This window comes from Vigna unguiculata, chromosome 9 (assembly GCF_004118075.2).
Source record: "Vigna unguiculata cultivar IT97K-499-35 chromosome 9, ASM411807v1, whole genome shotgun sequence".
In the NCBI taxonomy this organism is placed as follows: Eukaryota; Viridiplantae; Streptophyta; class Magnoliopsida; order Fabales; family Fabaceae; genus Vigna; species Vigna unguiculata.
The window spans coordinates 11,890,204-11,906,631 of NC_040287.1; the positions used below are offsets into that span (position 1 = coordinate 11,890,204).

At 33.3% G+C, this 16,428-nt stretch overlaps 1 protein-coding gene across 1 annotated transcript; it reads left to right on the forward strand.

The window, feature by feature from the left end:
- Positions 1-5,693: 5,693 nt before the first annotated feature.
- On the forward strand, positions 5,694-14,504 carry LOC114163084. Its single transcript, XM_028047161.1, has 5 exons — positions 5,694-7,234; positions 7,819-8,802; positions 9,481-9,706; positions 13,363-13,505; positions 14,032-14,504. Exons 1-5 carry the CDS (start codon positions 5,876-5,878, stop codon positions 14,332-14,334), a joined length of 3,015 nt encoding a protein of 1,004 aa, XP_027902962.1. The 5' UTR covers positions 5,694-5,875; the 3' UTR covers positions 14,335-14,504.
- The last annotated feature ends 1,924 nt before the right edge of the window (positions 14,505-16,428 follow it).

The window sequence follows — 16,428 nt, forward strand, 5'->3', positions numbered from 1 at the left end:
TTGAGAAATGACATTGTGATGCCTTGAGTTCATGTCATAACATTATATCTTCCTTCTCCAATTTTTTAAAGAGAGTCCAAGATCCATTTTTGTCTTTTGAATAAAAAAGGTTCCATTATTTATTGTTTAATTATAGTCTGAACTGTTTTTGCTTACCCATGCCTACATAAGTGCTAACCCGTGTTATTGGTTTTGAACTTGTGTGAATGGTTCTATGAAACCTTTTTTGTTGTTCATTGCCATCATTACCAGTGGGGAGTATATGGTGCTCATTGAAGGGATTCATTTAACTAAGTTTAATCCATATGAAAATATTAATCCATCCCCACAGTACGTGACAACTCGTGAGTGAATAACTACTAACCCAAGACAAATGATTTTCACATCAATATTTCTTTATTGGATAATTTCAGAAGTGGCACTTTTATGACTTGGGTTCATGAATTAATTAGACAACTACATGTGACATACCAGGGTTAGCACTTATTTGCATTGTGGTTCACACATACATCAAATACTGGAATGTATAAAAATTATTTGTAAGTTGACAAAAAGAGAAGAAGTAGTGCACCTATTTTGGGGTTCAATTATGAAGACCTTTTGAAGTACATGAAGTTTAAGGTAACAAATAGTGTGAATTGCCACTCTATTGACTTCATAAAGAAGTTAATACCATGGTTGGTACTTATTTACATTGTGGTTCACACATACAAGAAATATTGGAATGTGTAAAAATTATTTATAAGTTGAGAAAAGAAGAAAAGTAGTGGACCTATTTTGGAGTTCAATTATGAAGTCTTTTTGAAGTTAATTAACTTTAAGCTAAAAATTAGAGTGAATGGCACTATGTTGACCTCGTGAAAAAGTTAATACCAGGGTTAACACTTTTTTTGCATTGTGGTTCACACATACATCAAATATTGGAATCTATAAAAATTATTTGTAGGTCTTGAAAAGGTAAAGAAGTAGTGGACCTATTTTGGGTTCAATTATGAAGTCATTTTGAAGTACATGAACTCTAAGCTAAAAATTAGTGTGAATTGACACTCTATTGACCTCATTAAAAAGTTAATATCAGGGTTAACACTTATTTGCATTGTGGTTCACACATATATCAAATACTGGAACATATAAAAATTAATTGCAGGTGTTGAAAACGAAAAGAAGTAGTGCACCTATTTGGGGATTCAATTATGAAGTCTTTTTGAAGTACAAGAACTTTAAGGTAACAATTAGTGTGAATTGACACTCTGTTGACTTCATGAAGAAGTTAATACCAGGGTTAAGACTTATTTGCATTATGGTTCACACATGCATCAAATACAATGTATAAAAATTATTTATAGTTGTTAGAAAGGAAAAGAAGTAGTGCGCCTATTTTGGGGTTCAATTATGAAGTCTTTTTGTAGTACATGAACTTTAAATTAACAATTAGTGTGCATTAGTACTTTGTTGACCTCGTTAAATAGTTAATACCATGGTTAGATCTTATTTGGATTGTGGTTCACACATACATCAAATACTAAAATGTATAAAAATTATTTGTAAGTTGGGAAAAGGAGAAGTAGTGGACCTCTTTTGGGGTTCCATTATGAACTCTTTTTGAAGTACAAGAACTTTAAGTTAAAAATTCATGTGAATTGGCACTCTATTGACCTCATGAAAAATTTAATACCAAGGTTAATACTTATTTGCATTGTGGTTCACACATATATCAAATATTGGAATGTATAAAAATTATTTGCAGGTGTTGAAAAGGAAAAGAAGTAGTGCACCTATTTTGAAGTTCAATTATGAAGTCTTTTTGAAGTACTAGAACTTTAAGGTTATTAGTGGGAATTGGCACTCTATAGACTTTGTGAAGAAGTTAATACCAGGGTTTGCATTTATTTGCATTGTGGTTCACACATACATGAAATACTAGAATACATGAAATTATTTGTAAGTTGAGAAAAGGAGAAGTAGTGGACCTATTTTGGGATTCAATTATGATGTCTTTTTGAAGTACACTCACTGAAATATTCTTCTATAACAATGAAATACACAAGACCCATAAACTTATTCCAACAACAAATGTAGGCACACATTTTCAAAGGAAATGGAACAATTTCATAAACAAAAATGATACAAACTAACAACATAAATACTTAACCCTAACCTAAACAACCCACATTCCTAACAAAAAACAAGCTTCAACTTGCCCTTTTCAAGAAGTAATAATCACAATCCAAACCAGAAATAAACTTAACTCACCACCAACTTCCTCTGGAATAAGAGACACCGCTAACCTTCAATGAGAAAGACGAAAGTGACACTCTCACCTAAGGAAGGTCACCAAGCCACTACACAAAAAATGGCCCCTTTCCACGACAATCAATATGGAGGACGAACCAATAGAGCTTTCCACCAATGGGTAAACCCACACCGTTGCAACGAACAATAAAACGGAAATGAAGAAGAAAAGAGTTTTTTCGAATGAAGGGCTTCAAGCCGAATAACAAAGGTTGAAGAAGAAGATCATCGTTTGTAGACTTCCACTTCACTATTAAGGACGACGACCAACGTTTTCTCCACTTCAACAACGCCACTCGTGGTTTCTGCCTTCGTTGCCTCCTGTTATCATTCAAATAAAACCAATATGGAATTTGAAAAAAAGTTTAGAAAAAAGAAATTGTCAATGCACATTGTGAGATAAGTTGTCAAATTTGATGTGTTAATATATATTTTCTTTTTGTATAATAGGTATTTGAGGGGAATGGTACATTGAGCATGCTTTTTGAATAATAGGATTGTGAAGCAACTTATAACTTTTTTTCCCCTCGCTTTTCTTTTCATTTTTTCCTCATTTAGTTTTTTAAAGTTGGTGTCTAAACATATTTTAAACAAATAATTATATATATTTTTTATTGTTTATTATTTAAGATTTTATTTTAAAAAAGTAAGTTTGAACATATATATATATATATATATATATATATATATATATATATATATATATATATATTATAATAATTATAACAAATATAAATAATAAAAATTAATAAATATAAAAAATATAATAAATAGTAATAAAATGATTTACAATAAATAATAATAAATTATAACAAATAAAAATATAAATATACATAATAAATCGATACTCAAAAATATAAATAAAATATTAATTAATAATGAAGAATATAAATAATAAATAAAGTTCTCACAAAAACAATGTCCATTGGATGTAGACATGTCAAAGTGAGCCAACCCGGCTCACACGGGTTGGCTCACTACGAGCTATACATTTTTTGATGCTAATTTAGAAAAAAATGTTTATAAGACGGTTACTTGAGTAATTTACTATAAAGATTATAGTTAAAGATTAAAGTATCAACATACTTGACAATCAAATTAATTAAACATTCAAATTATTCAAATATAATTAAGCAACATTCTAACATTTAAAAATATGAAATTGTGAACAAATATAATAGGAGTAGTAAATAATTATTAAAAAAATAAAAAAAAAGATTGTAAAAAAATGTTGGTGGGTTAAGTGGGCCAACCCACCACCTTCAACCCGGCTCGAACCCGTTTAACCCGTGGGTTAAGTGAGCCGGGTTGAATTTTGAAAAAATTGAATTTTTCTCAATCCAATCCGGCTCGAACCCGTGGTGAGCCGGATTGGCTCACGGGTTGAAATTCATTTTGACATCTCTAATTAGATGATACAAATTGATATCGTCGACCTGATGAGACAAAATCGTATTTACACTAATTAAATGATACAAATTTAAGTAAAATTTTTACAATCAGATAATACATGTATGAGATAAAACAAATTATTCTTTTTTTTTACATAAGCTCACTTTTATATTTTTAGAGGTTTTTTTTTTTTTACATTCAAATTAAACTTGAATTTTAATTTTAATTTTTGGTTAACCCAATCATAATATATTGTTTAAAATAATTATATATAATTTATTTTAGTAAAAAGATATAAAAAATTTAAACACATTCTTGTTATCAAAGAAATTAAAATATTATTATTTAATTTTACCAATAAAATATTAATATTAATATTATTATGATTGTATTTCTGTAAACTCACTCTAATATAATAAATAAATATATTATAACATGTAAAAATTCATATATATATATATATATATATATATATATATATATATATATATATATATATTTTTTAGCGATGGGAGGGTCATAGTTTCTCAATTTTTTTTTAAATTTTTAAAATTATATTCCTATATATTAAAAATTTTTAATTATTTTCTGAATTTTTTAATCATATATAATGTGTATTAAGAATCAATGAAAATTAGATTAAATATTTTTTATTTTTTATAAAATACAATATTTAAATATTAAATAGAATAAATAATTAAATATAAATGAAATAAAATAAAGAATAAAAATATTTATTAATATTGATGTCTTACTTTGATCCGTTTTCTTTTGAGTTTTTCACGAATAGTATTGATGTGTTACTCTCTTACTTGTTTTCTTTTGGTTCCTAAAGAAAAGATGACACAAATCAATTATTTATACTCCCACTTATTATTTGTTCTCTTCCATATTCTTGGAAAAAAAATATTATTATCTATTATCTTATTTGATACTTATATATTAATTTAACCGTTAACATTATTTTTTATCATATAAGTTTTTTGTATATTTATTTTGTATGAATATTGAAGAAGAAATAATGTACTATGTATTTTTTTATAATTAGTGTTTAACTGTGACTTGATTATCATATATATATATATATATATATATATATTTAGTTATTACTTTTCAATTTTTTATTAGATTATGATAAATTATTTTTTACTTAAATCTAAAAAAAAAGAAAGAGGTATGTCGATAAAGAAACTATTAGTTTAACATTTCATTATTAATACTCCTAATCATCCAAGTTTGAAAAATTTATCCACCATCATTAGATTATGTCAATATTTCGTAATAACAGAAAAATTAAGGATATTTTGCTTAACTAATCATCTAATTCATTTTATTTTAACTCTTCATGTATAATCTTTTACAATGAAGATTATCCAAACAAGATTTCGAAAGAAAATAAGAAATAAATTTTTTGTTGACAATATAATTATTTACATTCAAAAATCAATAACTAAAAATTTAAAATTTTTGTTTTATTCAATTTTAAATAAATTCAAAATATTTTAGTGTATTATTTTCACTCTGCGCTAATTATTGATCAAGATCTACTTGATTAAACTTCTATAATTTTATAATTAAACATTATAATTACATTTAATTTAAATATAATTTTATAAATCCGTAACAATAAATTCATAAAAGATAAAACAGTTTAGTTGTTTAGTTTTAAATTAATATATTTGATAAATCGATATATATTTTTATATGGCTTTTATTCCAACATTATCTTATGGAAATATGACCATTTTATTTCAAAATTACAAACATGGTCAAACTCAGGTTTGTTTTAAAAGATAGTTCAACAGAGTCGTTTCTTTGATTGGTAGGTAAAACAACATGCACATAAATACATGGTCGTGCATATATTTATTTATACCGGTAGTTTTGAATCCACTCTTCACCCATCTTACAATCTCTTCTCTCTAATTTTCATTTTTTTAAAGACAAAAAACAAATACCAGATTTTTTTTTTTTTAATTTTTTCTTCCATTATTTTTAATTTTCATTATTTTTTTATTTCCCTCTTCGTCATCATCATCATCATCGCCTTCTCTGAAGGGAAGGGTCTCTCTCCCTACTGTGCGATTTTCTCCTCTACCTAACCGTACGGTTCCTTCGAGAACCTTCCGAAGCGTCGCATCTTTAATTAATTGCATCGTGACCTTCTATTATTTTCGTCGAATTTGAAGCCATGAATGTGCGCGGTGAACTCAGTTCTCCGGATCCGTTGGATTCGTTTCCTCCGTTACGGGTTCGGGAATCGGACGGTGCCTCCGACGATTCCGAGTTCGAGCGGTATTGCAGCGCCAACTCGGTGATGGGAACGCCCAGCACCAGCATGAGCATGTGCAGCGCTGTCACGCTCTTCCAGGATTTCTCCGATTGCGATTTCGCTTCTTCCGCGGAGGGTTTCGAGAGTTTCAGTTTGGGAAAAGGAACGTCGGAAGCAAATTTCTCCGGCGACCGACGACGGAGTCTGCGGTACGGTTCCAGTGGATTGGAGCTGTACGGTGATTGCAGTGAGGAGCTTGCTTTGACTGCGCTCGATTCCTCGGAGTTGATTGGGTTTAACCGGATCGGAGAGTTGAATGGGAACGGTGAAGTGAGTGCTGGAGAAGGTGGTGTAAATGGTTTTGAATTTCAGATTGATAAAAGAGATGAGGAAGAAGAAGAAGAAGAAGAATTGGAAGAGTTATCGGAGGGTGATGATTCTATGTATAATTATGACAGTGATGGTAATGGTGACAGTGGAAAGGAAATTTATTTGACGGAAAACTTGGGTTATTGTGAAGAGAGGGAAGTGAGAAACGAGAACCCTTTGTTTATGAACACTTCTGTGGCCTATGGTTCGCGAGACTTGGATGATTTTTTGCTGCAAAACGGTCCGGTTTCTGTCATGTCTGATCTATTTCACAGTCAGCGAAAAAAGAATGATACATTGAATCCAGGTTCTGGTCAAAAGGAGCAAGGCAAAAATGTAAAAGACATGGTTATAGTCAATGAAGTTGAAGATACTAAATATATAGGTTATTCTGATGCCGTAGAAAAGGTTAGGGAAAGGGAAGTTGTTATGCCTGCTTACTTAGAGGAAAGTTCTGCAGCAATCGATCCTCCGAGCAGTGTCAAGATGCCGATCCGAGGTTCTGGTGATTTAGTTAGTTGTCCTGAAATTTCTTCTGTTACCGAGGTGGATGAAGTTCATTTGGATCTGCCGGAGAAAGAAGCTCCTCGGAGTATGGGTTTGGATGTTAATGGTTGTGGTAGCATGGAGAAAGGAAATGTCAACAGTCAAGAAGCTATTGCAGCTAGTGATGCTCCTGGTGTAAAGTCGGAGCTGAATGATTCTAAGTTCAGGCTTGATCACATTAGTGATGATAGCCAATTTCATAAGAGTTCTTCCAATTCATCCAGCCATCTTGAGAACGTTATTGCAAAATCATTTGAGTGTGTTGAACCAACTGCGCAGCAGTCAGACAGTGGAAGGAGGAAAACATTAGAGAGTTCACCCACTTCAACAAATCTCTTAGAGAAAAGTCCTGTGGTGTCTAAGGTGAGTAATGCATTCCATTGTCTTTCAGGTTATCATTTTCAATTCAATCCTTTTCAGTTAATATTTGCCACTTCAATTTTGTCAATTTTAATTAATGCGTAGTACCGTAGTTTAAATTGGGTTGTAGTTGTGTTATGGTCATAGTTTCAATATGACTGTTGTAGGCCAATATGGAGAATTATCAGTGTGATGTAGTTGTGATAGCTACAACCAAATTGTAGTGGCTGGATCAAATGGTGTCCAGCATCTAAAGCGTTGCGTAAACCCATGGGGTTGACATTTGACGAAGATTATTTTGGCTGAGTAGTGAAATTGTTTATTACTCATTCTATAAGATGTATGCAATTGAAACTAAAACCTAGCATCTAATTTACTTTTTGAATTTTGAAAGGTTGGTTGTGTGATTTAACTGGCTTTATCATTTACTTATTTATGTCAAGAGAGGTTGCTATTATGCCCATATACCATAAAAAGAGATGATGATAAATGCTGTCATAAACTCATTGTTGAAGCAACTCATTTTTTTTTCTTCTCATATACTTGATTTGACATTTTGGTATTGGACGTTTCACTAAATGTTGCAGACAGAAGACTTTGAGCTAAATGAATTTTATGACGAGGTTGTTCAGGAAATGGAAGAAATTTTACTCGAATCTGTGGATTCTCCTCGGGCCAGGCTTTCCATGGGTAACAGATTGGTTGAGCCTCAATTTTCTATGCCTTCAAGAGATGGTGGGTTGACTGCTTCTACTTCTAGCACAGATGATGCTTACCTGCTAGTTCAACGTCCAAGAAGAATAGATAGGATTGAAGTGGTAGGTGCGAGGCAGAAGAAAGGGGATGTTTCTTTCAGTGAACGATTGGTTGGAGTGAAGGAATACACTGTGTATATAATTAAAGTGTGGAGTGGCAAGGACCAGTGGGAGGTTGAAAGGCGATATCGTGATTTCTTCACTCTTTATCGTTGCATGAAAGCATTATTTAATGAGCAAGGCTGGAAACTACCTTTGCCATGGTCTTCTGTTGAAAAGGAAACCCAGATATTTAGAAGTGCATCTCCAGATATTATTGTGAAAAGAAGTGTTCTCATACAAGAGTGTTTACAGTCTATTATCCATTCCAGGTCCTCTCCTCCTAGAGCATTGATATGGTTTTTGTCCCATCAAGATTCGTATCCTATTTCACCTGTGTCAAATGTACCGGTTTCTCAGTCTTCCTTTACAGGCTGGCAAAATTTTCGAAACATTTCCAATTTAGGAAAGACAATTTCACTCATTGTTGAAATTCCACCAAACAAATCTATCAAACAATTGTTAGAAGCACAGCATCACACCTGTGCTGGATGCCATAAACATTTTGATGATGGAAGAACTTTGATTTGGGATTTTGTACAGACATTTGGATGGCGGAAGCCTCGACTTTGTGAATACACGGGCCAGTTGTTTTGTTCTTCTTGCCACACAAATGAGACTGCAGTCTTGCCAGCCAGAATTTTACATCACTGGGATTTTACTCATTATCATGTTTCTCAGTTGGCAAAATCCTATCTAGATTCTATATATGAACAGGTAAATTTAACACTAATGTTTGTCCTTTATAATGTTGTTTTTACCTTTGAATCTTTTATGTGAATGTTTATATTCCAAGTTAATATTTGAAAAAAACTTGTGTGGTTGAGAAAGTAAAGACACAATAGAAAGTGAGAAAGTTTCGAGACATAATCTCTGAATTGAAAAGTTCTATTTACCATTGCATAACTCTTTATTCCTGCAGGTTGGATATATGCTGATATAGGATTACTAATTTGAATAAATTCTGGTTTTCTGCAATTTCAATTAGCATTGTGAATATAGATCGTGAGGTGATGCGAAATAACTTGTGCATATTGATGTGTGTTGTTAAGATCTTGTTGGCTCATTAAATATTAATATCTAAATTTCATGCTCTTCTTGATTAGTGCTGTAGCTTAATCGGCCTTTCTATTTTCGCTTCATTGTTTACCAGTCATTGACTTGGATTTGGATCAAATTTCCTTCCTGCAGTCCTCAGGAAGTGTTCTAAGTAGAAAATAATGCGCAACTCTGGGAATGGACATTGAAATATTTGTTTAGGTGAAATTTGTGCTGTGTTTTCTTATACTAGATGCATCTTATTCTTTTCCTCCCCCGAGTCCTTTTTGCCATTGTATATTTTATAATATTCTTACCATTCACTTTGCCGTTTTATTAATTAAATTTCTTCTGCAGCCCATGCTCTGTGTCACTGCAGTTAATCCCTTCCTCTTGTCAAAGGTCCCAGCCCTGCTTCATATTATGAGTGTCAGAAAAAAGATAGGTGTAATGCTTCCATATGTTCGCTGCCCGTTTCGGAGGGCCATTAACAGAGGACTTGGAAACAGGAGATATCTTCTCGAAAGCAATGACTTTTTTGCTCTTAGAGATTTGATTGATCTTTCCAGAGGAGTCTTTGCTGGTTAGTTTCTATTAATATTATTATTATTATTATTATTATTATTATTGTTTATTTGTTCTTTAAATGAAATTTTTTGTCAATTAGTTTCCACATACATGTGTTTCACTTTCGTTTGATTGCTCAATGATATCTAAAACCCAGTTTTGATGGATCGTAGACATGCATAATTTGATCAGTCAGAATGTATTACTGATTTTTTTTTCTCTTTCTAATGGGGTGAATTTATAACTCATTATGTATGTCGAATATATGTTCATGGTGTGGTGAATATAGATTGATTTATTTTAGTTTAGGAATTAATTGTGGTTGGAGAACATCAGTTTTTGGATCTGGTCCAATGAAGCTCTCTCAAGCCTATGGTACCCAGTCTTATCGGTTCTTGATTAACTGTTTAAACAGATATGCCTTTCATGCTATCTGTTTAAAAGGCATATTGTATCTAAAATAATAACATCTTAAAACTATGTGGTAACAACAATAATAAGCATCTTAAAATTATGGCTAATAAGACCTTCGGGGATGTGGCTTGTGTCAGTTTTTGACAATTTATTTAGTGGATATACCTGCAAATTATGATGTGGGATTTCTGGCAGTAGTCTGTCTCAAAGTGGGATCCAATATGTACTCTGGTAACGGACATATTTTTGTTTGGAGGTGGGCGTCATAATGAGTATTGAAACTAACAAGAAATGGAATTCATTACTAAGAGAAAGTGAACCTTTGCAAAGCCAATATATATAAATGGATGGAGGAGCAAAGCAAAGGAAAGAAAGATCGGTTGTAACTGTTAGCACTTTGTTAGACAACAACTCTATAATCTTGTGAAAAGAACTTTATTCACCTCTTGTGTTATATTTGTTCTTACAATACATTATATTTATAGATCCACATTTCCTCACCATTGTACTCTCAACGGCTATAAACGGTTATAAACGGCTATAAACGGCTAACTCATTAACTACCTAGACTCCAACGGCTAGTGCATTAACTACTCACAACGGCTAGTTACCTATAGTGGTTAATACATTTAAGTTTATTAAAAACCCAACAAAACTCCCCCTTAAACTTAAATGCTTCTTTTATTCTCCATCTTTGTTCCTTTATTCTTCATCACGGCTTCCAATGTGCAATAACTCTTCCTCACATTGTGCTTGTCCCTTTCATGAGTAGTTAAGTTCTTCGCTTTCTTCATGACTGACTTCCCTTTCACTTTATCTATGGTCGACTTGTACTTCGCTTTCCCTGTGACTAACTTGTTCTCTGCTCTCTCAGTTTTTGCATCCTTACTGGCAAACTTGTTCTTCTCTTTGGCCGACTTGTTACTCATTGGGTTCTTTGTCTTTGTGACCAACTTGTCGTTAATTGAGTTCTTGTCAATAGGCCGACTTCTTTTTGAAAGATCAGACCACACCCACGTATTGTTGTGCTTAATCTCCTCAATCTCCGTATCCATTTCAAGTCGCCACTTCTCATCTTGCACCTCTAGTGCAGCTCTCAGATCCTTCTCAACTTGTAACTGTTCTTGCAAACTTGAAACATCTTTTTCAAATTCCAAGCGCCGCTTTTGCAAAGCCTGTTTCCTTCTGTCTACACTTTCTTGTAGAATTAAATTGTCTCTAACCTCCTTTTCAATACTCTATTGCAAGTCTCCTTTTGCAATCTCTAACCTTTGGATTAGAAGTTCTTCTTCTTCAAATTCTGAGCTATTCATGCTTTTCACGTGCTCCACCGAGCTATCTGAGTAATCTACTTGCCCCACCGAGCTATCTGAGTAATCCACTTGCCCCACCAACTTATCCGAGCTATGTAGGCATTCGACCAAGTTAATCGAGTTGGCCTCATGCTCCACCATGGTGTCCAGGGTATCTACATGCTCCACCACCCTGTGTGGGCTATCTGCATGTCTCACCAGCCTATGCAACCTACTCGGTTGTCTTGCTGACCTATCCACGCTACTCGACTGTCTTGTCGAGTTAACAATGATACTCAGCCTTCTTGCTGAACTCTCCATTCTACTTGGTCTTCTTGCCGAGTTCACCACTTGCTTATGCTCAGCTCCCGAGCTACACGCCATCATCAACAATGTTGCTTCTTCTTCAACATCTTTTGTGAGGTTGATCATCTCTTCATTTCTACTTTCAGATCTACAATCTTTGGCAAAATGTCCAGACTTACCACAACTGAAACACTTGCCCGAGTAGCACTCCTTTGCATAGTGGCCATACTTGACACACTTGAAGCACTCAACATTTGAGTTGCTTGATTGACCTCCTCTCCATGGACCTCGTCCTCTTCCGTGCCAATTTTGTTGACCGGATTGTTCTTTCTCTTGTCCTCGGCTTCTACCACCAGGAGCGCTTCTTATACCTCCTCGATATCATCCTCTACCTTGAGTGTTCTGAGCTTTCTCATCTTTAATTGACATCTTTGTTTGGAGTAATTGACCAAGTGGCTCAACCTTCTTCTTCTTCCGCTGCTCATGCGCCTCAAGGGACCCGGCAAGCTCTTCAACCGTGAGCATTGACAAGTTCTTGGACTCTTCAATCGCGCACACCACGTTCTCAAAGTCATCCGTTAAAGATCTCAAAATCTTTTCCACAACTCGGCTAGCGGGCAACGTCTCTCCATTTCTACTAAGTTGATTCGCCACAGTTTCAACCCGAGTAATATACTCGGCTACTCCTTCGGTCTCTTTCATCCTCATGCTTTCTAGTTCGCCTCTAAGTGTTTGAAGTCGCACCTGCTTCACTCGGTCATCTCCCTTATACGCCTTCTCAAAAATATCCCACGCTTCTTTTGAAGATTTGGCACTTGCAATCTTCTCAAAGCCAGACTCGTCCACAGCTTGGTACAGGATGTACAAAGCTGCCTTGTCCTTCACACGTGCGTCTTTCAGCACTTTCAGCTGGGCATTTGACCAACCTGTAGTGTTGGCTGGTTCATCAAAACCATCTTCAACCACCTCCCAATTTTCTTGGGATCCAAGAAGGGCCTTCATTTTGAGACTCCAATTGTCATAATTGACAGCCTTTGTCAACTTGGGCAGAGAAATACTATTTGTAAGACTGGCCATCTCCTTTCTTTTTTTTCTCAAACACTTAGCTCTCTTTTTTCAAGCACTCAAGCTCTCTAGCTCTCTCTCTTTTCCACTCAAACACTTAAGCTAACTGGCTCTTGATACCACTTTGTTAGCACTTTGTTAGACAACAACTATATAATCTTGTGAAAAAAACTTTATTCACCTCTTGTGTTATATTTGTTCTTACAATACATTATATTTATAGACCACATTTTCTCACCATTGTACTCTCAACGGCTATAAACAGCTATAAACGGCTATAAACGGCTAACTGATTAACTACCTAGACTCCAACGGCTAGTGCATTAACCACTCACAACGGCTAGTTACCTATAGTGGTTAATACATTTAAGTTTATTAAAAACCCAACAGTAACAAACTACAACTGTAAAACAAAATAAGTGACAACCAAACCAGAGGAAATGACCTCTCTAACTATGTAGAGTAGAACTATCATGGACACTGTATCTTTCTTTTCTCTTTGTTTTTATGCAATCCGGAGCTGACTATTTGTTTATTTAGAAGTTGTAGCATTCCCTATATCTAGTGTTCTTGACAAAGAGCAACTTTTTTGCAGCACTTCCTGTGATGGTGGAAACTGTGTCAAGGACAATTCTGGAACACATTACTGACCAATGCCTTGTATGTTGTGATGTGGGAGACCCCTGTAATGCCCGACAAGATTGCAGTGACCCATCTTCTCTCATTTTCCCATTTCAGGTGTGTAGCTGTCAATAGCTAAGATAAGATTCTGTAGTATTGTATTAGATAATATCGATTAGAAGAGTAATGATTTTTTCGAATTTTAATCGGGCTCCATAGTGGCTTGGTGCACAGTAGCAAATAAATTGCTTGATAAAGCAATTTATTCTAAAGGAAAAATGACTATTTGATAGAAAATCACATTGTGTTTCTTCATTGTCTATATTGTATTCAGATTATGTAATATTTTGTATGATGTTGGAACTACAAAACCCAACCAAGTCTACTACTTTCCGTGGATTTTCCCGTAGTCCGGAGTTGGGAATTTTAATGGTTATAGGGGGCATTATGCTATTGTCTTATGAAAGAGTTTATATAGCATTCCTGTTGTTTGCTGCAAGACCAGGAAATCAATCCTATCCCAATTATGATTTTCTCTAATTGTAAAGATGGTTCACTTTTTATCCATTTCATTTTCATAGTTTCAATTTCTTTTAATATTAATGAGAAGTTGAAGTCTGAATACAATCTAAATTATTACCAGGAAGAGGAGATTGAAAGGTGCAAAGCTTGCAAGTTGGTTTTCCACAAGCATTGTTTTAGAAAACTTGCAAATTGTCCCTGTGGTGCTCAACTCAGATTGAACGAGACAAGGAGCTTTACTAACAGAGCAAGCCAAAGGGGTGAAACAAGAGGAGCTTTGGACTTATTAGGCAGAGGACTCACTTCTGGGTTCTCACAAAGGTTCTTATCTGGATTATTTACGTCAGAAAAACCAGAGAAGACTAGGGACCATAAAGACGAAAATATTATTTTAATGGGCTCCTTACCAACCACATCTTTATGATCATCAAAATTACTGTCAATTTCTTATGTTTATCAGCTATACCATACATTTTATTACATCTTAGGATGTTTCTTCAATAAACGCATTTGCCCATGTAGTCATATTTTGGGTTTGTCATTCTTTGTAAAATGATGTTATTAATGTATAGTTTTACCTCTTATTTTATTTTATTTTATCTACGATTACTATATTCTTGCTTTTGTTTCATTCAAGGATAATATACTATTAGTGCTATTAGGCGCCCTTATATGCATGCATGACACATTTGGGATCACTACTTCAAATCGTCTATAACGCATTAACAACTTAAATTGATGCATTTGTAATCCATCAATAAATCTTTTGGATTGAAAACCTCCACCAATTTTTCAACGAATTTCTCTCAAAAATTCTCTACTGAAGCATCTAAAATTAAATCTAGTTACACGAAAAATTGTTGTTCTATTGTTTGAATTAAATTTTTCAAAAGATAAAAATTAAGAAATTAAATTAAATTGTTTCTTCGGTAGTACAACTTTTAATCAAAGCTCTTATCCAACTTCTCCAAAATTTTGTGTATGAAGTTTAAGGAAAAGCATATATTTTTTTTCCCTTTTATTGTATGTGTTGCGTAGAAAATATTATTTAAACAAGAGGTAACGTAATATTGGTCGGTTTAAGAGAAGAGCTACGCACAACTAAAATACAGCATAACAGCACAATTCATGAACCAGAGGAAAGGGATAAAGTGAAACAGTTGAGTAAGTCATGATCTATTACCTCAAACTTCTTGTTCTTTTCGTAGCATAGATTCATAGATAAAGATTAACATTTTATTTCAATCAGAATATTGTTGATTAATGCAAACTTAATATAAAAATATTGTTGATTAAGACGAACTTAATAATAAAAATTTAGATATAAAATTTTTACTATTCAATTTTAGGCTTGTCTTAACACAATTGAGGATTGCAACAAACGGTATGAATGTGAGAGAAGGAAGTAAAAATATATTGTTTGTTGTTTTTAGCTTTCAATGGAAACATGAAACCCAATTCTAGTGAAGCCTTTACCATATAATTTTCTTAAATCAATTAATTGTTTCCATTATGTGAATTTTTTTATTTCTTAATTTTGAATTCATTCTATATAACTCAAAATGTTTCGTTACTCTCACTTTTTATTTGTAAACAAACAATTATCTTAAATCATATTAGTCTGTGTGGGAAACAATATCTGAACTTGTCCACTGTATTACTTGTGCGATTTAGTTACTTGCTAATTTTGTAACAAGTTTTTGGTGTTGTTGTCAAGGACTAAAGTTTGGTTTAGCTAATTGATTTGTTCACCAATTTAGGTGAAGTTTGTTTTATTTTTATAAAAAATAAAATAAAAATAATTATTTTTTTACTGTTTAACTCGTCCTTTCCAGTGTTTCTTTATTATGCATGAGATGCATGATTCTTGCTGATCAGTTGCTTTACGGTCTTGAGATTGAAAGAACAACCTGGAGGAATAACATTATAAAGAGAAGACTTAAAAAAATACCAGAAGGACAAATCACGAACTATGAATATCAAGCGTCAAGCTAACTGGATGTTAAACAATCACTTGGTGGGAGGCAACCCAATATTTTTAAGAAATGCTTAATTATTAAATTCTCTCTGAACTTGTTCTAATCATGTCCTCAAAATATATGAATTGAATATTTGGATGGTCAATTGAGTTAGAATATGTTTGAGCAATGATTTTCTTGTTTCATAATTGTGCTTATAGTTGAGATAACTTGTGGTGTACTTTGATTGTGAGATAGTTTGATATGTTTATATTTAGTTAGTCCTTGTTCAATGTAAGAGCATGACCAAATTTTTGGATATTTAAGTATGAAATATTTGGGTGTTAAATGCATACGAGTGTTGTGAGCTTGAGTTTAGAGAGTAGTAAGGAAAGCAGTTATTGCCATGAAATTGATTTTTGACTAATTCTTTTAATATAACCACACAATTGGTTAGAAAGATAAAGACATTTGGTTGACATGTTTAAGCTACTCTGCCAAAATAGCCAACCTTGATATATGTTAATTGTGTATTGTTACCCTTTTTTGAGCCTAAATAT